A 23,893-nucleotide genomic window follows, 5' to 3' on the forward strand; every position below is an offset into this window, starting at 1 on the left:
AGGAATCAAATCTGCATCTCCTGTGGTTCCTGCATTGCAGGCGGATTCTTTTACTACTGAGCCGCCAGGGAAGCCCAGGTCCCTGTTGTTAGGAATCCTGGACCACTGGAAAGCAGACACTGGGGAAGATCCTCTCTCTGCTCTGTGGGGCTCCCCGGAGACCTTCTAGTCCTCTGGTCCTCCCCTGGAGTGGCTCTGCCCCAGGGGGGATGTTGGCATTGTCTGGAGACACCTTGGGTTGTCATAACTTGGGGTGGGGATGCTTCTGGCATCTAGCAGGGGGAGGCCAGGGAGGCCGTCAAATATTCTATCTCATTGGACAGGCCCCCACGACCGAGAGTCATCTGACTCCAGATGTCAATAGTGTTGGTGGAAAACCCTGATCTAGTCTAAGCCATTTATTTTACCAGCAGAGAAACTGTGGGAGATTGCGGGAAAGGGCTTTCCTCGGGCCCCTCTTACAGTGAGACACGATGAGCCAGGACTGGAGCACAGGGCGGGCTCCGGAGCAGGTTTCCAGGCAGCTGTGTGTCTGAGCAGAGAGAGAGGGGTGGTGGGGGGAGAGGGAGGAGGCCCTGGGCCTGTTGGAACCTGAGCCAGGGCTGAGGATGGGGGTGCAGTCACGTATGTCTCTTGTTATCCTGGGATGGAATTCCTGGGCAGGAACTCAGTTATTAAGCAGCGGCTCCCTTGCGTGCCCGCGGTGGGGAGGGGGTGTGTGCCTGGGGTGTGTGTCCCGGCTCTGCCAGCCAGGGGTGCTGAGCTGCACCTCAGAACCGGACCTTGGCAGGAAGTCCTGGTCTCAGAGCCATGAGGGCTTGAAGAGCAAATTCAGGGCCCTGGGGGCCACTGGAGCGTCTGGGCCCAGACTCCTCTCTGCTTCAGTGAGATGGGGTGCCCCCATCTTCTGATGATGGGGTTACAGTATTTGGAGAGCAAGCACTTGCCTTTCATGCAGCTTGGCTCGCAGGAGAGGCGGATGAAGAGCAAGCCTGGGAAGCAGGAGTCCCGGGACGGAGCCCAGTGTCTGCTGTGTGACCTTGGGCCCGTCTCTCTCCCTCTCTGGGCCCCCAGTTTCACATCGATCCATGGCGGGGTGGGAGTGTACCTGTAGTTCTCTAACCATCTGCCTGGAGTTCTCAGATTCCAACGAGGGTCTCCGGGGCTCAGGAAGAATGCCCGCGACACCTCGGCTCTTTTTATTAATTTTATTTGTGTTTATTCATTCATTCATTCATTCATTGAGCTCAGTGGACATTTACTGAGCCCCCGTTACGTGCAGGCCCTGGGCCAGGCACGGGGGCACTGTGGCGTCAGGTTCGCAGTCGGATGGGGGACACAGCCTGAAGGTATGCGTGGTACGGTGTCGGTCCTGCTGCTCTGGGGTCTTTCCAGGGCTGGGGGAGCAGATGAGCAATGCAGCCCCTGGGGGGGCCTGGGCAGACTTCCTGGAGGGAAGCTGGGACCTGGTGGATGAGGGCGTTAGCCAGGTGAAGAGGAGGAGAAGGAGGTGTTTTGCAGGCCCAGGAACCTGCAGGTCTGAAGACCGGGGGGGTGGCTGGCATGGACAACTCTGGAAAGTGCCGCAGGGTGTGGAATATGGGCCTTGGGGGGACAGTGGGCAGGAGAGGCTGGGCCATCAGGTTGGGGTGGGGCTGCTGCTGATGGCACCAAGGAGGCTGGGCCCCACAGGGACAGGGACAGTCTCTGCCAGGGAAACTAGACACCCGCCCCCAAGCCCAAGGTTCCCTACTGAGGCCAGCCTCCCTGCACCCCCAGGAAAGCTGCAGGGCCCCCGCTGCCAGCGCCCCCTGCAGGCAAACACAGCACTGCCAGCTCCCTGCCCACCGCCCCGCCTTCCTCTCCCAGGGGCCAGGCAGCCACAGGGACCCGGCCAGGAGAAGGCTTTGGGCACCTTCAGGTCTCCCTCTATTGTTTTTAATAATCGTTTAGAATCACTCAAGTAACACACAGCCCCCTGGGGGGGAATGGGAAGCGCTGGGGGACACCAGGGGAAGTGTGGCCCCCATCTGGGTCTCCAGGGCCTGCTGTGCCCCGATGTGGGTCATCACGTCCTGGCGCCAGGCCTGCCCCCTCCTCATGCCCAGGGACCCATCCTGACCCAGAGCTGAGGGTCACAGACCAGGTCTCGGCTCCGAAATGCTCCTCCCTGGCTCTTCATCCTGGCCCAGGCGTGGAGATTTGTGCCTGGAACACACACCTGGGAAGGATGCTTTGTGGGGGGGACCAGCCCTTTCCTGGTCCCTGCTGTGGGAGGGGCCCTGGCCTCAGTGCCTTCATCTGTGAAGTGGGGTCACTGAACCCACTGAGCAGGGCTGAGTGGCGATTGCAGGAGGAAATGTCCACGAAGGCTTAGCCCAGTGCGCAGCATGGGGCTGTTGTCAAAGGTAATGAGACAGGGCAACTGAGCCTGGAACGCCTCCCTGGGCCTCTGGCCCCTCGAGGTGCCCCAGGGGGTGGGTGGGAGGGCACATGGAGGCCCAGCCTCCTTTATGACCCTTTGCTTGTGATGGGCACTGCCAATGATGAGAACTCACACCAGCTGGATTCCGAGCCCTACTCCATCTCCTGGCTTCCTCCCGGCCTCTCCTTCACCCATGAAGGAACACTGACATGTTAGCAAGAGTCTTGCTTTCTTTCTGATGTCTGACCTCAATCACTTAGGTCCCAGGCTTCCCTGGTGGCTCAGATGGTAAGGAATCCGCCTGCAGTGCAGGAGACCCAGGTTCGGTCACTGGATGGGGAAGATCCCCTGAAGAAGGGAATGGCAACCCACTCCAGTACTCTTGCCTGGAGAACCCCATGGACAGAGGAGCCTGGCAGGCTACACTCCATGGGGTCGCAAAGAGTCAGACACACCTGAACGACTAACACTTTCACGATTGCCAAGGCCCCCCTCCTTCCTATGCCTTGCACGTCCCTTCCCCCAGCCCAAGCCCCTCAGATTGTTCTCCAAGGCTGGGGGCACTGTGGCTTCCCCACAGGCTCCTGGTTGGCCCCCAGTCACACGTCTCCAGTAACTTTCCCAGGGCCTGATCGGAGAGTGGCCCCAGAAGACTGGAGAAGGGTGGGGCAGCTGGGGACATCTTCAGGGCTGGTGTCTCTGAGCAGCTGACCCTCTCAGTGGATACTTCATACCCTGCCTCAGCTCCAGTCTAGGCTGCGTGCAAATCTCTCCATGATGGAGCCTCAGTTTCCTCATTTTTAAACTGGCCTTGCGAATTCCTTGGCAGTCCAGGGGTTAGGACTCTGCACTTTCACCGCCAAGGGCTGGGATTCAATCCCTGGTCGGGGAACTGAAATCCCACATGCCACACCATAAAAAAGAAATGGTGGGAGGGCCAAATTCATGATACCTTGCTCGTGGGCCTGTTTGGGTGTCCCAAGAGAATCAGGTTTGCAAAGCTCCCAGCAGACAGTGGCTGAGCGGAGGTAACAGCTGGTAGCCGATAAAAGCTGATCCGTCTCTCTACCCTCATTTGTGCTGGGAATCCTTCTCAGAGGAAGGTATGTCCTGGCTGGAGTTGCCAAGCTCCATGCAGGAGCCAGCTGGTGAACTGATTTAAAAGAGCACTGAGGTCATGATACTAAAGAGCCTGCCATCGATTATTTTCTATGTCCACCCCTGTGCCAAGGATGCTATGTCAGCATCTCGCACAGTCCCTGCATGGCGGATGTGACACCTGTGCCTGTTCGTAGAGGAGCAAGTTAGGCTCAGAGAAGTGAAGCCGCTTGCCCGAGGATGCACAGCCCGCAAATGGCAGAGCCAGGATGCGGGCTGCGAAGCCACGTTGCCATCAGCTGGCCGGCTGTCTGGAGGGTCCCGTGCTGGGCCCTGGGAATGCAGGGGGACAGATCCAGTTGGAAACCCCCGAGGTGCCCTGGGAGATTGCTGGGCTCCTCCTGCGTTGTTTACCCAGTTTCCTGGGAACAGAGGCAGGGGAGCGGGTGTGTGCACACCGGAGGGGGTGCAGGCATGTGGGAGGAGCCAGCTGCTAGGCCCCAGATGGTGGCTCTGCCCACCAGCGCTGCCAGCCTTCCCGGCTCTAGGAGGGGCTCAGTGGAGAAAGTAGGGGAGGCGGGAGTGCCTTGCGCAAGAGTGAGGCTTCGAGGAGGTTGTTTGTGTGAGTTTGGTGTTAGGTGGACACGTGACTCTCACCCACTGGGAGAGATGAGGCTCAGAGAGATGTGGCCACCTTTTGCCAGTCACACAGCTAACGAGAGGCAGGGGTGGGATGAGCCCAGGCCTGTGATGCCCAGGTCTGTGCTCACGACCCCATGTGACAGTTTCCCAGGACAGGGCCTCCGGCTTCCAGGGCACTGGGCAGGAGCTCCCAGCAGGTGGTGGTGCTGGAGTCTCCTTCACCGTCTCTCGCCTGGTCTCTACCTCCAGGTACAAGGGCTTCATCAAGGACTGCCCCAGCGGGCAGCTGGATGCGGCGGGCTTCCAGAAGATCTACAAGCAGTTCTTCCCATTTGGGGACCCCACCAAGTTCGCCACATTTGTTTTCAATGTCTTTGATGAGAACAAGGTGAGCTGGTGATTGACGGGTCCTACACCAGCCCGGAGTCCCCTCCCACCCCCTCAAAACCAGCCTGGAGTCCCCTCCACCCTCCACAACCAGCCCAGAGTCCCCTCCTTCCTGAGGTGTCTCCACATCCACGCTTACCCGCTGATGTTCCCTTTGGAGAAGAAACACATATACATACACACAAATGCACTCGCTTCATGCAGCCCACACATGCCTATACACAAACGCGCACACACGCACGCATATACACACTAACACGTGCACTCGTATTGCACACAGATGATGCACGTGCATACGTTGCATGAGCTCCAGTGTGCACAAGGCACCCGCAGAGATCCACGTAGGCACGCACATACCGTCCGCACAGACGTGTGTATACACACATGCTCGCATATACATCTGCTGTGACCCTTTTCTTACAAGGACGAAAGGCAAATGCCTCCAGGGATGATAATAGGAGTTGTAATCATAACAGGCATTTACTGAACCTTTACTATGTACTAAGCCCTTTACGTGCATTGTTTTTACTGAGACCTTACAATCGACTACCAGTAAAGGATGCCTTTTAATTACCCCCATTTAGCAGATGAGGAAACTGACAATCATATACCATGAGATCCTTTGTGCCTGGCTTCTTTCACTGAGCATGACGTTTTCAAGGCTTATCCGTGTTGTAGGTGTCCACCCCTGCGCCCCAGGCGATGGCCGCCCGGCAGTCGGCATGTACCCACCGCCGGGGCGTCTGCAGCCCTCTGGACTCCGTCCCACGCCGGCATGTGTCCTGGCTTCCCCCGTGTTCGCGGTGGATGTCCCATCACTTATTTCCACGCTCCACGCTGTCGGGCACTCAGGCTTGTTTCTGCTCTTTCCTGCCCTGGCTTTCTCCGCAGGCTGCCTGGCCCTGGGAAGAGCTCCGGTGGCCTCTCCGGGGTCTCAGTGTCCTCAGCTGCAAACCAAATAGGATCGGACAGTCCGGAGCCCCGCCTTCTTCTCAAGCCTCTGAGCCTGTGGTTCTAGGCTGAGGAGAAGGGGGTCCTGGCGGTCCATGTGCTGTGCTGATGGAGCCACTGGCTGTTCCTTCCACCAGCTGTGGAGTCAGGCTCTCCCCCTGGCTTGCCCTGGCACTGTCCCTCCTACTGGCCTGTCCCATTTCTAGTCCTCCCCTCCCCCTCCCCATCTTCTCCGAACCTCATCCCTTCCCTCCCATGCTCTGCACTTGGGCGTCTGGTACCTGCTGCCGTCCGTCCATCACCACCCGTCGGAGGAGGGGCCTGACCACCACTAATTGAGGCCACGCCCGCCCCTCTCTCTCCTGCAGGATGGGCGGATCGAGTTCTCCGAGTTCATCCAGGCGCTGTCGGTGACCTCGAGGGGAACCCTGGATGAGAAGCTGCGGTGTAAGTCTCGCTCTCTGGAGGTCCCAGGCTGGAGGGAGGCCAAACACCCGGGCCCAGGCCATCTGCCCGGGGCTGACAGTGGCACAGATGTCCTGTCCTTCCAGGTCAGAGGCGGTTTCCCAGGGGTGCCCAGGCAGGAGGAACGTGGCTTCTTTAGGCGGGTGGACAGATGGGGCAGGAGCAGAGGGACATTTGAGCAGGTGCTGACATGCGAGGTTCAGTGGTAAAGGAATCTGCCTGCAATCTGACCTGGGTTTGATCCCTGGGTTGGGAAGGCCCCCTGGAGGACGAAATGGCAACCCACTCCAGTGTTCTTGCCTGGAGAATTCCATGGACAGAGGAGCCTGGCAGGCTATAGTCCATGGGGTCACAAAGAGACGGACATGACTGAGCGGCTAACACACACAGACATGGGACCTCAGGCAAGACAGCGAGGAGCTAAGAGCTCCACTTCCAGGGCTGGACCCACTGCTTTGGAGGCTGTTTTGATGACAGATCTAATTCATTCACTTATGTACTGGTTCAGCCAACAGATACTGACCAAACATGGCCACGTGTCAGTACTGGACAGAGACCGGGACCCACTGGAGCATCAGATAGACAGGCAGGTGCCTGACAGCCTTAGTGGCTGTCAGTCTAGCATGGGGGCGTTATCCATAAGGTCCCAGAAAACTGCAGCCGAGACAGGAAGCGCGAGATGTGAGCTGACTGGATAGGAACTGACCCTGCTGTGTGCTGGGAGCTGAGCTGGGAGAGATTGGAGGGAAGAGCGCTCGTGGCAGGGCAACAGCATGTGCGAGGCCCTGAAGAGGGTCAAGAGAAGGATTCAGAGCAGAGAGTGAGGGACTCTGGAGAGAAGATAAAGGCCATGGGCTAGAACTCACTCCTCCCTGAATGCAGAGTTCCCAAGAATAGCAAGGAGAGATAAGAAAGGCTTCCTCAGTGATCGATGCCAAGAAAGAGGAAAACAATAGAACAGAAAAGACGAGAGAGAAGACGAGAGAGATTTTCAAGAAAATTAGAGATACCAAGGGAACATTTCATGCGAAGATGGGCACAATAAAGGACAGAAATGGTTTGGACCTAACAGAAGCAGAAGATATTAAGAAGAAGTGGCAAGAATACACAGAAGAACTGTACAAAAAAGGTCTTCTTGACCCAGATAACCACGATGGTGTGATCACTTACCTAGAACCAGATATCCTGGAATGTGAAGTCAAGTGGGCCTTAGGAAGCATCACTATGAACAAAGCTAGTGGAGGTGATGGAATTCCAGCTGAGTTATTTCAAATCCTGAAAGATGATGTTGTGAAAGTGCTGGACTCAATATGCCAGCACATTTGGAAAACTCAGCAGTGGCCACAGGACTGGAAAAGGTCAGTGTTCATTCCAATCCCAAAGAAAGGCAATGCCAAAGAATGCTCAAACTACCGCACAATTGCAGTCATCTCACACGCTTTCTCCAAGCTAGGCTTCAACAGTATGTGAACCAAGAACTTCCAGATGTTCAAGCAGGATTTAGAAAAGGCAGAAGAACCAGAGATCAAATTGCCAATATCCGTTGGATCATAGAAAAAAGCAAGAGAATTCCAGGAAAACATCCACTTCTGCTTCATTGTCTACACAAAAGCCTTTGACTCTGTGGATCACAACAAACTGTGGGAAATTCTTAAAGAGATGGAAATGCCAGACCAACTTGCCTGCCTCCTGAGAAACCTGTATGCAGGTCAAGAAGCAACAGTTAGAACTGGACATGGAACAACAGACTGGTTCCAAATTGGGAAAGGAGTGTGTTAAGGCTGTCTATTGTCACCCTGCTTATTTAACTTTTATGCAGAGTACATCATGTGAAATGCTGGGCTGGATGAAGCACATGCTGGAATCAAGATTGCTGGGAGAAATATCAATAACCTCAGATATGCAGATGACACCACCCTTATGGTACTACCCTTATGAAGAGGAACTAAAGAATCTCTTGATGAAAGTGAAAGAGGAAAATGAAAAAGCTGGCTTAAAACTCAACATTCAGAAAACTAAGATCATGGCATCGGCTCCCATCACTTCATGGCAAATAGATGGGGAAACAATGAAACAGTGACAAGCTTTATTTTCTCGGGCTCCAGAATCACCGCAGACGGTGACTGCAGCCATGAAACTAAAAGACGCTTGCTCTTTGGAAGAAAAACTATAATAAACTTAGACAGCGTATTTAAAAAGTAGAGGCATTACTTTACCAACAAAGGTCTGTCTAGTCAAAGCTATGGTTTTTCCAGTGGTCATGTATGGATGTGAGAGTTAGATCATAAAGAAGGCTGAGCGCTGAAGAATTGATGCTTTTGAACTGTAGTGTTGGAGAAGACTCTTGAGAGTCCCTGGGACTGCAAGGAGATCCACCTGGTCCATCCTAAAGGAAATCAGTCCTGAATATTCTTTGGAAAGACTGATGCTGAACCTGAAGCTCCAATACTTTAGCCACCTAATGCGAGGAGTCGACTCATTAGAAAAGACCCTGATGCTGGGAAAGATTGAGGGCAGGAGGGGAAGCGGATGACAGAAGATGAGATGGTTGGATGGCATCACCGACTCAATGGACATGAGTTTGAGCAAGCTCTGGGAGATGGGAAGGACAGAGAAGCCTGGCATGCTGCAGTCCATGAGGTCACAAAGAATCAGACACAACTGAGTGACTAAACACCACTTCTCACTGAGACATCTTCACCGCTTTGCATCGGCACCAAGAAAATGCAGCGGTTTCTTTTAGGAATAAAAGAGGATTTTATTTATGCAGAAGCTCCTCCCTGTCTCCCAGGCATATGATTTTATTTTCTAAGGTGACCCTAGCAGGATACAGCATCAGTGTGGAGAGGGAGTGACTGAGAGCAGGCAGAGGCTGGTGGGTGGGGAGGGAGAGCGGTGGTTTGGGAGATCCTCCTGGGGCCTCGGCTCTTGCAGACCTGGTGTCTCCTTTGCATATATATATCTTCAATAACTCTGGTTGAAATGGTGCCTGTGTCCCTTTGGTGTGTGTGTCTCTCTGTCTCCTCCCATCTGTGTTGATGTAAATATTCAATGGGCTTCCCAGGTGGCTTAGCAGTAAAGCATCTGCCTGCTAATGCAGGAGATGTGAGATTGATCCCTGGGTGGGGAAGAGCCCCTGGAGTAGGAAATGGCAACCCACTCCAGTATTTTTGTCTGGGGAATTGCGTGGACGGAGGAGCCTGGTGGGCTACAGTCCGTGGGGTCGCACAGAGTCAGAGACGTCTGAGCGAATAAACAACAGATATTCATTGACTGGATGAGTGATGGGGCTCTTGGCTGGACTGCATGCTGAGATGCAGGGTGGGATGGCTCCCCTGCCCCAGGCCAGGGGTGATTCCGTCCTGGCTGGCTGATTGCAGGGGCCTTCAAACTCTACGACTTGGACAACGACGGCTACATCACCAGGAATGAGATGCTGGACATTGTGGACGCCATTTACCAGATGGTGGTGAGAAGCTTGGGTCGTATGGGGTGGGGGGAGGCCGTAGGGACATGACATTTAGTGACTGGCCCTGGCCCAGAGGAAGCACCCCCTGGGGCAGCTCTCCTGCCAGGGGTAAGAGATGGCCGATGAGGGTCACTGCCCGGGGTTGCTCTGTGCAGATGGGGGCTGGGGTGGAGGGGATGTTCTGGAGCAGAATTACAGATGGCGGGGGCATTGTAGGGAATCGGAGGGAGGGAGAGGCAGGCCTCATCTGGAACTGCCCTGGTCTGGGGGGCATATTTTTTTTTTTGGCTGTGCCCCAGGTCATGTGGGATCTTAGTTCCCTGAGTAGGGATCGAACCCTCACCCTCTGCACTGGAAGCGTGAAGTCTTAACCACTGGACCATGTGGGAAGTCTTGGGGTGGGGGAGAGGGCGTATTTTTGAACAAGGGGCCCCAGGTCAGGTGTGGCAGGGGCCAGTCCCTACCTCATCTGTCCCTGGCAGGGGAACACTGTGGAGCTCCCTGAGGAGGAGAACACCCCGGAGAAGAGGGTGGACCGGATCTTTGCCATGATGGACAAGGTGAGACCCCTCGCATAGGCTCCACTGACCACTTAGGGGTCCAGCTCCAGGCAGGCGTCATGACTGGTGTGATGTCCACTGGTCTGGCTGGCAGCCATCCCCTTTGAACATCAAGCGTTTTAAATAAATTTGTCCAGCTCTTTCTCTTTGATCCACTAAGATTCTCAACCTTGTAAATTTTTTGCCATGGACCAGAGATGTTGGCATTCTGGACAAGTTGGCTGTGGACTCCTCAGAATAATGATTTTTAAGTGCATTAGATAAAACCCACAGGGTTACAAAGGGAGCTATTTGGAATACAGCTGGCAAGACCTTTTTTAAAAAAGAATTTGTGATGTGAGCTTCTTTATGAATACGTTGGATAATAAGATATAGAGGTGGGTTTAAGCATCCGGTAATACCGAATCAGGGCGATACGTACGGGTGGTCCTGCAGCAGCTGTGATGTGTCATGAAAATGCCGAGATCCCCACGGTTGACAAAGTCACAGGTACTTCCGGTCCCGTGGGGGATCGTCACCTAGATTCATTATGGAAGGAAGGGCTCAATTTCAGTTAGAAGTTAGCAAAAAGGACGGCCTCATTTTTTCCCATTTTAGTTCACAGACCTGCTGATTTCTGTCCACAGACCCCAGTTTAAGAAACCCTTCTTTTTAAAATGAGTTTGTTATTTTTATTATTATTTTTTACAGTAGGCCCTTGTTGGTTATCTATTTTAAATATTAGCAGTGTGTCCTTGGCAATCCCAAACTCCCGTCTAGCCCTCACTCTACCCCCCAGCTGGTCACTGGGGGAATAAATTCATTTCTCAGTCTGTGAGTCTGTTTTGTAAATAAGTTCATTCTTATCCTTTTTTTAACTTTTTATTTTGTATTGGGGTATAGCCGATTGACAATGTTGTGATGGTTTCAGGTGGACAACAAAGAGACTCGGCACGTAACCATTCTCCCCCAAACTCCCCTCCCATCCAGGCTGCCACATGACACTGAGCAGACTCCCCTGAGCTATACAGCAGGTCCTCGTTGGTTATCCATTTTAAGTGTAGCAGTGCATATGTGTCAATTCCAAACTCCCAGTCTATTGCTGCCCGACCCTTCCCCTGCTGGTAACCATAAATTCGTTCTCTAAATCTGTGAGTCTGTTTCTATTTTGTAAATAAGTTCATCTGTATCAGTTTTTTAAGCTTCTGCATATAAGCAATATCATATAAGAAACCCTTCTTTATACCAAAGTTTTAAAAGCGGAAATAGCATTGTTTTTAAATAGTAATTGGATAGCAGGATGGTACGGAAACCCAGGACTGCTTGCCTTCAAAAAAGAATACGAATGAGAGTGACCTTGGGCTTGTGATTACATCCTGGTTGGGTGCAGGTGCTTGTCCTGAAAGCTTTGAGCCTGAGGCCTGATTTCCTTAATTAAAAAAGTGAGATCAGCTCATGTCAGAGAGGCTCGGACACGGAGGCTCAGTCGGCGCTGGGCTCCTGGTGACAATCAAAAGACGCGTCCACAGAGCGTGGGCTGAGAATCCTAGTTTCTTGCGGAGAGGTTCAGCGCTATTCAACAGCAAGGTGTTAAATCCCCCTCCGTCGCCCCCAGTCAGGCCTCCCTTATTTTGGGAAGCAAAGCACACGCTGGGGTCAGATTGGGTGCAAACCCGGCTTCCCCAGTTAGCAGCCAGGGGGCCCTGGGCAGTGACGAGCTTTAGCATCCTCACCGGTAAGATGGTGATAAGACCAGCCCCTCTTCTTAGATCAAGCACCCATGTAGCATGAGTGGGACCCACAGTGGGCACCCCTCGAGCTCTGCCTGCTGAGTCTGTGGAACCCTCATCACGCCTCCCCTCTCTGGGTGTGGGACGTGGCAGGGTCGGGGGTGCCTCCAAGGCCTTTCTCCTTTGCCCTCACGTGTTTCCCTGAAAGATGCTTCAGGGGAAGGAGTTCTGGCCCCAATCATTTCCTCCCACAAGAGATCCACCAAAGCCCTCTTACGTGGGTCCCACCCAGCCTCCTCGCCGATCTCTGGGTCCCAGGGAACGGCTTAAACACCCTTCCAAGGGTGACCCCAGAGACACGCATCAGGCCCTCAGCCTTGTGGGATTTACACCCTTTGTGGGGACAAACAGCAGCAAGGATGATAACCATGGCCCTAAGGGGCGCTGCCAGTCAGCCAAGCCCTTTACAACAGCTTGAGCCCAAGGATGGCTCACCCAGTGCCCCGAAGAAGCAGGGCAGTTCTCTCCACTCCCCAGATGCGAAAACAGGAACCCCGAGAGGTGGGTCGCCCACCCAAGGTGAGGCAGCCAGGAAGTGCCCGGGTCTGTCTGTGCCCAGCTCCTCCCACCTAATGAGCGGCGTTGCCTCCCTCCTGACCTAACTTGGGAAGCACTCTGGGGACCAGCCCTGGGCTGGGCTTGGGAGCGCGTGTTTAGGGTCCGGGCCAGAGGCCCCTGTCCTAGGAGGCTGGCCACCCCCTCCCCTCTACCCACCTCTCTGCTTGCAGAACGCCGATGGGAAGCTGACGCTGCAGGAGTTCCAGGAAGGATCCAAGGCGGACCCGTCCATCGTGCAGGCGCTGTCCCTCTATGATGGGCTGGTATAGTCCAAGGCCCAGAGCTGGGGTGAGTGGAGGGGGCCTGGGGGTGGGGTGGGGGCAAGGGGGCACACCCAGCCAGAGCACACCTGGGTTTGGCAGATAAGTGCCTGGGTTTCTCAGGGGCCCTTGGGGTCTGCCCAGGTGAAACACAGCTAGTAGGGGGAGGCCCAGGAGGCAGGGCCTTCAGATCAGCCAGGGCTCCCCTGTTTTTGTCGTTTTTATATACCTAGATTCAGCCAGAGACTTGACTTGAGTAGAAATTTCCCTGGGTTGAAAACACTTTGAAATAGCATCCCAGTTCCCAGTCAAGGCCAGGGGCCTAGGAGAATAGAAGTTTCTCCTCCCTTCTCGGTCAGGGTGGCTGAAGACCTCAGCTTCTGACTCTCTTGATCAGTAGCTCAGACATGGTTTCTTATTATTTTTAACCCATAAGCTTTTGGTTTGTTTCTCTTAGTGCTGGATGATAGCCTGCAGAGGCTTCTGTTGCTGGCAGAGAACTGACCCCCACGTCTTGTCCAGCTGTTAGCACTCTTGTACGTCTCTCCTGGATGATGCGTTCTGTCGGTACAGACCTAAGAGTAGAATTGCTGGAACATAGAATGTGTGTATATATTTAGCTTTAGTTGGTACTACCAGACAGTTTTCCAACGTGGTTGTACCATCCCCTACTCCCACTCGTGCTGTATGGGTGCTCCTAGTGCTCCACTTCCTGGCCAGCCTTGGATCTTCTCTGTCTTCTTAAATTTCAGCCATTTTGGTGAGCCTGTAGTGATAGCTTGTTGTAATCTTTCTCTGCATGTCTCTGATGAGTGCTTAAGTTGGGCACATTGGCATATGTGAAAGTGAAAGTGAAAATCGCTCAGTCATGTCAGACTCCTTGTGATCCCATGGACTGGGCCTGCCAGGCTCCCCTGTCCATGGAATTCTCCAGGCAAGAGTACTGGAATGGGTTGCCGTTCCCTTCTCCAGGGGATCTTCCCAACCCAGGGATTGAACCCAGGTCTCCCGCATCGCAGGCAGCTTCTTTACCATCTGAGCAGGGAAGCCCAAGAATACTGGAGTGGGTAGCTTATCCCTTCTCCAGGGGATCTTCCCGACCCAGAAATCGAACCAGCGTCTCTTGCATTGCAAGCAGATTCTTTACCAGCTGAGCTACCTGGGAAGCTTATGCGTGCATCCTCCATTTTTCCATCACCTTATTTGCAGTGCTGTCTTAGTCGTCTGTTGCTGCATACTGAGATCTTGCAAAACAGCAGCCGGAAAGAATAAATGTCAGGAATTTGGATACAGCTTTTTTTGGTGCCTTCGGATCAAAGTGTGTCATGAGGATACAGCCGAGCTGTCAGGAGGGTGATAACCCATCGCAGTTGGCCCAAGAGAATCCTGAATTTAGCACTGAAAGCCCTATGTCCTGGGAAACCCCTCTGTGTTAGGTAAACCAGAGTGATCACTCCCTGTTGGCCAGGGCTGTGGTCTCATCTGAAGGTGTGGCTGGGGCTGACCCACTTCTAAGCTCACTCACTTGGCTTGGCAGCCTCACCACGTGCCCCTCTGCACAAGGCTGCCTAACAGCATGGTGACTGGCTTCCCTGAGGGTGAGATTTCTGGGAGGGAGAGAACCCAAGGTGAAAGCACAGTCTTTTTATAACCCGATCTTGAGAAGCAAGATCCCATTGCTTCTTCCTCAAGAATGCCTTCACTACTTTAAGCTATTTGTATTTCTATATACATTTTAGAATCAACTTATAAATGCCTATGTGCACACACACACACACGTACTTGGATTTTGATTGGGACTGAGTTGAATCTCAGCTTCCCAGGTGTTGCTAGTGGTAAAGAACCTGCCTGCCAATGCAGGGGATGTAAGAGACTTGGGTTCAATCCCTGGGTCGGGAAGATCCTCTGGAGGAGGCCATGGCAACCCACTCCAATATTCTTGCCTGGAGAATCCCATGTACAGAGCAGCCTGGCAGGCTACATCCATAAGCTTGCAAAGAGTTGGACATGACTGAAGTGACTTAGCATGCATACAAGAGTTGAATCTACTGTTTAACTTGGGGGAAAATTGGCAGCTTTATAATGATGGGTGTTCCAATCCATGAAGATGGTATATCTGTCTGTTTCTGTGCAGTTCAGTTCAGTCGCTCAGTCGTGTCCGACTCTTTGCAGCCCCATGGACTGCAGCATGCTAGGCCTCCCTGTCCATCACCAACTTCCAGAGTTTATTCAAACTCACATCCATTGAGTTGGTGATGCCATCCTTTGAATTTTTGTCTTCGTAGCATTTTGCTCTTTTTAGCTAAAAGGTCTTTCACATCTCTAATAGATTTATCCCTAGGTATTTGATGTTTTTGACGGTGTTTTAAGTAGTAATTTTAATTGTATTTTCCATTTGTTTCTGGTTTATTGAAATTCAGGTGATTTTTTTTTTTAACTGATCCTATAACCATGGTCCTGCTAACTTCATTTATTAAATCTTAGGTTCTGCCTTAGATTCTTCTGGATTGTTTCCATTCTCTTTCTTCCTTTCCCATCTCTCTGCCTTTGTTCCTTTCTCCTGCTTCCTTGCTGGTTGGGCCCTCCCGTCACACAGGAGTGATGAAGGTCTAACTGTCGGGGGAAAGCTTTCAGTGGTTTCCCATTAGTTAGGTTATTTGTTATTAGTTAGGTTGTTAGATAGATTTGATCAGATTTAGGAAGTTTTCTTCTTCTAGGAGTTTTTTTTTTTTTTTAATCATTAGTGGAGTTGAATTTTATCAAAATTTTCTGCATTTATCAATATTCGTATATGACTTTTCTGTCTTTCTTTGTTGTTAAGACGATGAATTGCACCAGGTGATGGGTGTGTGTGTGTGTGTGTGTGTGTGTGTGTGAATATATTGTGTGGCTCATCCATGGAGTCCTGCCTATTTAAATATTCTATGTTTTTTAGATAGTCTATGTTTTTTTTTTTTTTCTGTTCTTTTTCAAATTCTTTTCCCATTTAGGTTGCTATATAATATTGAACAGAGTTCCCTGTGCTATACAGTAGGTCTTTTTGGTTACCTGTTTTAAATATAGAAACGTGTGCATGTCAACCCCAAACTCCCTAACTGTCTCTCCCTTCCAGCCTTACCCCCGGGTAACCGAAAGTTCATTCTCTAAGTCTCTGAGTCTGTTTCTATTTTGTAAATAAATTCAGTTGTATAATTTTTTTCCAGTTTTACATATAAGTGAGGCCACATGATATTTGTCTTTCTCTGTCTGACTTTCTTCACTCAGTCAATCTCTGGGTTCATCCATGTTGTGGCAAATGGCCTTATTCCGTTCTTTTTAACGGCTGAGTAATGTTCCATTGTGTGTATGCACCACATCTTTATCCATTCATTTGTTGATGGATGTTTTCAACAGTGCTGCAGTGAACACTGGGGTGCATGTATCCCTTGGAACCATGTTTTTCTCTGGATATATGCCCAGGAGTGGGATTGTAGGATCATACGGTAGCTCTATTTTTAGTTTTTTAAGGAACCTCCATACTGTCCTCCAGAGCAGCTGTACCAATTTACTTTCCCACCGACAGCGTAGGAGGGTTCCCTTCTCTCCATGCCCTCTCCATCCTTTATTGCTTGTGGATTTTGTGACGATGGCCCTTCTGACTTAACACCAATCGATTTTTGCATGCTAAGCCACTCATGATAAGCTTTTATGTATCATCAGATTTGATTTGCTGATATTTTGTTTAGGAGGCCTGTTTTGAAACTTCTAATGTTATTTTGCATACTAAATCCTTTTTCATTGAAGGGACATTAGAAAATATGTTTAAAAAGAAAACCTCCATTAAAAATTATTATTAAAAAAAACACCTTCATATATAACCCCGATGGCTCAGTGAGTGGGGGCTCCACCTGCAATGCAGAAGACATAGGCCATGCAGGTTTGATCCCTGGGTCGGGAAGATTCCCCTGGAGGAGGAAATGGAAGCCCACTCCAGTATTCTTGCCTGAAAAATCCCATGGACAATGGAGCCTGGCGGGCTACAGTCCAAAGGGTCGCAAAGAGTTGGACACGACTGAGTGACTGAACATACACACATATAGCCCAGAAATAACCACTGTGAACATTTTGTGTCTAGAATGATTCAGAAAGAATTGAACACTTACAGAAACTTAATGCTCAGTAACTAGGTCACATAGGAACATAATAATCAAACCAATTTGTAAAGGAACTGTGACAGATATTTCTGTAATCTTAGAGATGCTCAGTATGCAGCTCTGGGTCCTGGAGCACATCCTGATCTGTTGTCTAATTTCCACGGTCCCTTTTTGTGAATTACCACCAGAGGCCTTCTTAGCAACTGCCACCTAACAACTGCTTCACTTCCTCCAGACCATGGAAAAGTGGCGCAAACATGGGTTTTGATGTATTCCCCGCCAAGGACAAGTTGTACAGTGTAATTCATTTCTTTAAAGCGTGTGATTATTTTTGAATTACCTTATTTGTTTTTGCCTCACAGTTTTCTATGAATATATATATATATACATATTTCCTCAACAACAATGAGTTCATAGCCATATGCTGTTGGCTGTTTTTCTCTTTTTTTTGTTTTGTGTTTTCAAAGAACAACTTGTAGGAAACACTTATTTTTTCTTTTAGAGACTCAACACCAAGAGGTTTGTAACGTGTTTTATCCAGCTTGTCTGCACTAGCTTTCCTTAACACAATTTACGTAGCCATATATCTTACCCTCACCCTCCCGCGTTGGCCAAGACGGTGTAACTTTATTTCCGTGACAAGCTTTTCAGGGTGACAAGTTTCACTTTTCTAAAGCTCTTCCCGAAAATTGCCCTTCCTATTTCTTCTCAGGCTTTCCCAGATCCTGTCTGATTGTAATTACATCCAACTTGTGTTCTGTCGTTTTTGTGATTTATTTGCCTTCTGAGATTCCTGATGTATCACAATTCTTAGATAAATTACTGTTATATAATTCATGGAATTATTCAGGAACTGAGATCATGCATATTTTCTGCATCACTAAATCTTGCTCGAGATCATCCTTTTTAATAGCTGCATAGTATTCCATTTATGGCTGGACCATACTTTAACCAGTGTTGTGGTATGGGAGACTTAGGTTGTTGGAAATTTGAGGATGAATTAAAACCATTTTAATTATGGAAACATTCTCAGGCAACAGTGGAGAATATGTAACTCCATGTACCTATCAGTCAGTTCAGTTGCTCAGTCGTGTCTGACTCTTTGTGACCCCATGAACCACAGCATGCCAGGCCCCCCTGTCCATCACCAACTCCCGGAGTCCACCCAAAAGCATGTCCATTGAGTCAGTGATGCCATCCAACCATCTCATCCTCTGTTGTCCCCTTCTCCTCTTTCCCAGCATCAGGGTCTTTTCAAATGAGTCAGCTCTTCTCATCAGGTGGCCAAAGTATTGGCGTTTCAGCTTCAGCATCAGTCCCTCCAATGAATACCCAGGGCTGACCCAGCTTCAGAATCACCAATTCATAGCAATCTTGACCATCTATTCCCTCCCCACACACCACTCAAGCTGGGTTGTTTTGAAGAAAATTCAAGACATCATATCATTTAATACATAAATATTTCAAAATGTATTTCTAAAACGTAATTATTCTTTAAAAAAAATCCATAATACCAAGAAAAAAGTAATTCCTTAATACGCTCCCATCAGCATTTAAATTCCAGTTTCCCATTATTTCACAGTTTTTTTCTTACTTTGATTATTGGAGTCAGAATTGGAATAAAAGCCACAGATGGCAATTGGTTGGTAGGTCTCTTTTATTTATCTTTTTTATTAAAGATTTTTTTATGTGGAACATTTTAAAATTCTTTACTGAATTTGTTACAATATCGCTTCTGTTTCATGGGTTTTGTTTTTGTTTTCGCTGAGAGGCATGTGGGATCTTAGCTTCCTGACCAGGGATGGAACCTGCAGCCCCTGCACTGGAAGGCAAAGTCTTAACCACTGGACCACCAGGGAAGCCCCCTCTTAAGTTTATTTTCATCTCTAAGTTTTCCCCCATCCCTTTCCATCTCACTGTTTGTTGAGAAGCGCATTCTGTTGGGTCCCCGCAGTCTGGGGTTTGCTAACGGTGCCCTGGCGTGCTGCTTACAGACTCCTGTTTCCTGTTCTTCCTGGAAACGGCAGTTGATCTTCCCACTGGATTTGGTCCACTTTTGGTGAGACCGTCTCGTGTCTGGGGTTGTGTGTGTCCAGCAGGCACCCGTGATGTCGGTGACATCAGCAGCTCTTGCTGACTGCCACCCGCATCCATTCATCAGGTCGTGCAAAATGGTGATGTCCTACAGGTGTCTTTCCTTCATGGCTGGCTGCGTCACTTCTATAAAGGGAGATGTCCCCTCATCCACTCGTGGGTTATCCCCAGGGTATAGTGTTCACAGGGAGGGCAGGATGGATCCTCGATTCTTTATCAGTTTTCAAAACAAGTTGGATTTCCCACATCCTTTAGAAGTGACCAGTGATGTTTTATAAAAACAATATGTGTAATTATGAGTTTAGGGATTTAAATGCATTTGATGAGTTTATTTTGGGGTGGGGGGGGAACTGCCAAACTTTTCCACAGTATCTGCATCATTTTATGTTCCTGCCAGTGATGATCAAGGGTTCCAATTTTTCCACACCCTCACCAACGCTTGTTAGTTTTAGGTTTTATCCTAGTATTTGTGAAGTGGTGTTTCTTTCTCTCTCTCTCTCTCTTTTTTTTCCCCTCTCCTCAAGGCGTGGGGATCTTTGTTCCCTGATCAGGGATCAAACCTGTGGCCCCTTGCACTGGAAATACAAAGTCTTAACCACTGGACCACCAGGGCAGTTCCTCATTGTGGTTCTGGTTTGCTTTTCCTTGATGGCTGATTCTGTCGAGCATCTTTTCCTGTGCTTATTGGCCCCTGCTCACTTTGTTCTTAACGGTTGCGATCGCATGGTTCTGTCTTTATTGATCCAACCCGTCCCTCCCTCGTGGACACTGTTTGTTCTCTCCTGTTTAATTTTGTTGTTACAGGTGATACTGTCATAAGCATCGCGTTTATTTCTTAAGCACACATGCTTTAGCACCAAATGTGGGGATCGGAGGGCATGCACGTTTTTAGGACTCGTCACCTCATTCTCTAGTTCCAGGGTCCCCAGTCCCTGGGCCATGGACTGGTACTGGTCGGTGGCCTGTTAGGAACTGGGCTGCATAGCATGTAGTGAGCAGCTGTTTTCCATGAAACCGGTTCCTGGTGCCAACAGGGTTGGGGACGGCCCCTCCAGTTGACTCCCGCCCGCTCTGTGCCCCTGGCAGCCAGCACTGAGCCCGCCCCGCCTCCTGTGTCTTCCAGATGCCTGGGAACCACTCACCTCCTCCCGTGCCATGAGGCCACCTCCGCCCTGACTCCCCCGCCCCCGACTCCCATGTCCACCGAGCCTTCCTCCACATCCACGCCCAGCCGAGCTGCCCTGGAATCGCGAGGCCGGCTCCCCCCCTCCCCGCACCCACCCGCCGCCTGAAGCCACCGGCTCCGATCGCCAACAATCTCTGCTTGTCCGGAAATCGACCACATGGATGGGAAAGGCTCCGGCCCTCTGCAGAACCCAGGACTCGTCTGCTTCGCAGGAGGGGCCTCTCGGTCTCTCCTGCTCTCCTTGCGTGTGTGCTTTTGTTTTTTTTTTTTTTTTTATTTCAAACAGACATTGAAAAAGAAAACAACAAAACAAAACTACCTTCTGTTCTAGAAGATTCCGACTGACAGATGGGGAGAAGGCCTCGGAGAACCCTGCCTCCCACCTTGACCTTTGCAGCCAGAGAGGCCCCGGGAGTCCTGGCCTCGGCTGCGGGGCCTCAGGGCGTGGGGGGTAATGTGATGTTGCCGCCCCCCTTCCTCGGGCAGCAAGACCGCCTGCTTGGCTAGGATGGTTAATTACGATGATGCTGATTTTCTGTGATAACAGTATTGTGCTTTTGGTGGGGAAAGTGAGGTTTTTTTTTATATATATATATACATATATAATTGATATCTTTTATTTATTGGTTGTTAACTGTTGCTGCTGCTTCTGTGTGTCCAACGGTCCCAGGGATGCGGGGCCCACCGTTTACATGTGTGCACCCCTCGCCCACCTGCCCACATGCTTGGGAGGATGGTGGCCTGCAGCGGCCGAGAAGCCAAAAATCTTTTTTTTTTTTTTTTTAATTTTAAAATTTAGATACTGTGCTTGCTTGATGTTTGGAGAGGGGAAAGGTGGGCTTCTTCAACGGCTAATGCACTGTTTCCTCTGCCCGAATGCCTCCTCTCTGGATCTCTATTCTCTGCTCCCAGTTCACACCTCTCTCTGTCCTGTATCCTCCTCGGGGTCCATCCCATCTTTTCTGAGGACAGACAGGGGACAGCTCTGAGCTTCTTGGTTCTCGCTCTGGTGTTTGCTGCTGCGAGGTTTGTGCTGAGACTGGGAGCCAGGAAGGTGGGCCGGTGGGGGAGGGGGGTAGACCGCAAAGCTGGGAGAGGTGATGAGGGAGTGAGCCAGCGTTTAAGGGCTGGTACTCTGTCTCTTCGGTGGGCTTTGAGAATCGCCGATCACTCTGCTTTCCTGCCTCCCTGTCTGCCTCGTCCAGAGGACCACGGTACCCTTCCCTCCTTTAGCTGAAAAGCCAGGAAGGGTGGAGGGGGCAGGGAGAGATGAGCTGCAGGCAATCCCATTCAGGTGGCATCTCCAGCTGTGACCTGCCTGTGCTCACGGAAGTTTCTAGCTCTGCCTGCCACTGAGACAGAGCAACCCCAGAGTCAGATGACCTTGGAGCAGAGGCTGGGAGCCCAAGGCTGGCCCTTGCTCTGTGATCGAGGGCACCCCCTTGCCCTCTCTGGGCCCCAGCTTCCACCGTCGCTGCAGACCCGGGGGTGGGGCTGGGCTGGAGGATATGAAGGCTTTTCTCCATCCCTGCCGACACCGTCTAATTCTAAGCCCGGGTCTCCGGCTGTTGTGACTCTGTGGTCGCGGCTAAGTTTCCAGACCCCAGCAGACACGGGGACCGTCTGAGCCACCATCTCATCTCTTGGCACATTTCTTCAGGGACACGGCAGCCCCTGGTGGCGTTGCGTGGGGTCCGATGACACGCCTTGTCCCTCCCTGCAGAGTTTCCTGGTCCTCCTGGGCTCTTGAGCCAGCTTCCAGGCTCAGAATTTGTCCTCCCCCAGGGAAGGCTTCGGGGGCCAGAAGCAGCCTCCCAGCCTGTGGTAGGGCCAGGCTGGAGTCTAGAATCCCGGCTTCTTTTTTGCACAGTCAGCAGCTGACCCCTTCCTTGCTTATCCTGGCCGCAGGAGATGAGGAGCTGGCGCTCAGCCCCCACTGGGAATTGCCCTCACCCTCTACTTTTCACTTTCCCAGGAGGCCAGAGATTCCCTTGCTCCTTAGTCCTCAGCCACCAGACGCTCTGCCAGAGAGCAGCTCTGCCAGCGTGGGCCTTGCACGTCCACTCCCTAGGCTGGACCACTCAGCCAGCTCCCACCTCTCCCTCCTGACGTTCGCGGACCCTCCGCCTCCCCTGGAAGCCCCCCACACAGACCCTGCATGAGTGGGATCGGTAGTTCCGTTTTCAAGGGGAACTTTGAAACCTGGGCTCTTTGGGGATCCTGCAGTCCCCTTCCTGCTCAGGCCACTGACTCAGGAGGCCCTGGGATTCATCACCAAGTCCTGCAGTTCTTCGTCCTGGCTCTGACCTGGGGGCCTAGGGTGGGAGGTGAGCTTGGTGACTTGGGACTGGAGGTCAGATGACTTCTGAGACTCGATCTGTGTCTCTCGTCCAGGGGTCAGGAGCGGTTGTGCAACTGTCCCGAGGGCATCACGGAAAGGGCTTGTGGCTGAGAATTCTCCAGGGTTCAGCATGTGGGTCCCACCAGCTGAGGCATTGATACCCAGGTGTCTGGGGAGATCTGAGTGCCAGACTTTCCTCCCACCTTCTCACCTTTGGCCTTTAGTGTGGAGCCACAGGTGTGGCTTAGCAGGAGGTACTGTGGACCCATGCCCCAAGGACACCTTGGGTCCTTGCCTGGAGACCGTTCAGGGAGTGCTGGACACTGGCCGTTTTTGCCCGAGGTTGTGGACAGCAACAAGCCTGTCGCCTCCTCTCACCAGGCCTCCAGCCTCGGCACCCTGGAACCCCGAGCAGTCCGTGGGCCTGTCTCCTTGCCACCGTTTCCCACCCGAGGCCCAACCCCATCAGCTGCTGCTCTCCGGGGCTTCCAGACTGGCTGGAAGCCAGGCTCTTCGCCTCCCCCCACCCCCTCCCACCCCCTGCTCCCCGGCCCAGGAGCAGGAATCAGCCTCGGGCAGCGCGTCTGCAGCAGCCCTGGCTCCTTCCTCATAGTGTCCGCTCCCCGCTCCGCGTTGATGGTACTTAGAACGCCATGCGTTTCCAGTATTCAACCAAGCAATGTTTAGAGTAAGGTCAAGGCAAACGTGTGTCCTCTCCATCCCCTGAAATGTTTTTTCATTTTGACAGACACTTCCTAGATGACGGATGCACCTGGGTTTTCGAGGACATTGTCTCTTCGCTCGGGGTTTGGGGGGTGGTGGTGGGTGGGAGTCCTGGGTCTCCTGGGAAGTGGCAGCTTCACTGTTCAAGGTGACAGCTACAGGGTTCCCAGTGATTTCAGCGTCTAAATATTGATTGAGGGGAATGCAGGGAGCGCCCCCTGGTGGTGATGAGCAGTAAAGACATTTGGGGGACTTGCTCAGCCAAAGGGATGGTTTGAGAAGGAGGCTGCAGATGGGGATTTGAGGAGGGGGGCCAAGATCTCACCCAGGCCTGGGCTTCCAGCCCCACCTCATTGGCAGCATGTGTCCCACACGCCCCTCTTCTAGGTCCACCCCAGGGGTAGCAAGTGAATTAGCATAAGGGCACTGTGATGGGAAGCCTTGCCCCCCACCCCCTTCTTTTTTAATATCTGCGGAATAAACCCAATGGTTGATTTTTGAATGAATAAAAAGGCTTTTGTTGAATAAACAGCTGGTCCCAGCTTCTGTCTTGGCATCTAGGCATCTCAGGCTTTGTCTGCTCCCCGGGATTGGGACGAACTCAGAATCCTTCCCACGCACCCACCCCTGACCCCCACCCTCCACCCAAGCTGTGCATCCTGTGCTCCCTGTGCCTTTGCCACAGCCGGCGGCCCCAGGGAGGGCCACAAGCTCCCAGTCTGATTCAGCGATCAGCTTTCTCCAGGACTCTGGGCAAGTCTCTGCTGCTTGCTGGGACTCAGTTTCTCCATCCGTCAGATGGGAGCGAGTCTCTGTTCAAGCCCTATCACAG

The 23,893-nt window shown here is 51.7% G+C and overlaps 1 protein-coding gene across 2 annotated transcripts in view; it reads left to right on the plus strand.

The window, feature by feature from the left end:
* Nucleotides 1-23,590, plus strand: part of NCS1 (neuronal calcium sensor 1) — a 55,510-nt gene extending 31,920 nt beyond the window's left edge. For both annotated transcript variants that reach the window (XM_070799425.1, XM_070799426.1), the window contains exons 3-8: nucleotides 4,415-4,553; nucleotides 5,872-5,950; nucleotides 9,349-9,437; nucleotides 9,920-9,997; nucleotides 12,495-12,612; nucleotides 19,935-23,590. In XM_070799425.1, the coding sequence (XP_070655526.1) occupies nucleotides 4,415-4,553; nucleotides 5,872-5,950; nucleotides 9,349-9,437; nucleotides 9,920-9,997; nucleotides 12,495-12,593 (484 nt within the window). In that variant the 3' untranslated portion in view covers nucleotides 12,594-12,612; nucleotides 19,935-23,590. The remainder of the gene's footprint in view (nucleotides 1-4,414; nucleotides 4,554-5,871; nucleotides 5,951-9,348; nucleotides 9,438-9,919; nucleotides 9,998-12,494; nucleotides 12,613-19,934) is intronic.
* Nucleotides 23,591-23,893: the final 303 nt, after the last annotated feature.

This window comes from Bos indicus, chromosome 11 (genome assembly GCF_029378745.1).
Source record: "Bos indicus isolate NIAB-ARS_2022 breed Sahiwal x Tharparkar chromosome 11, NIAB-ARS_B.indTharparkar_mat_pri_1.0, whole genome shotgun sequence".
Taxonomy (NCBI): Eukaryota; Metazoa; Chordata; class Mammalia; order Artiodactyla; family Bovidae; genus Bos; species Bos indicus.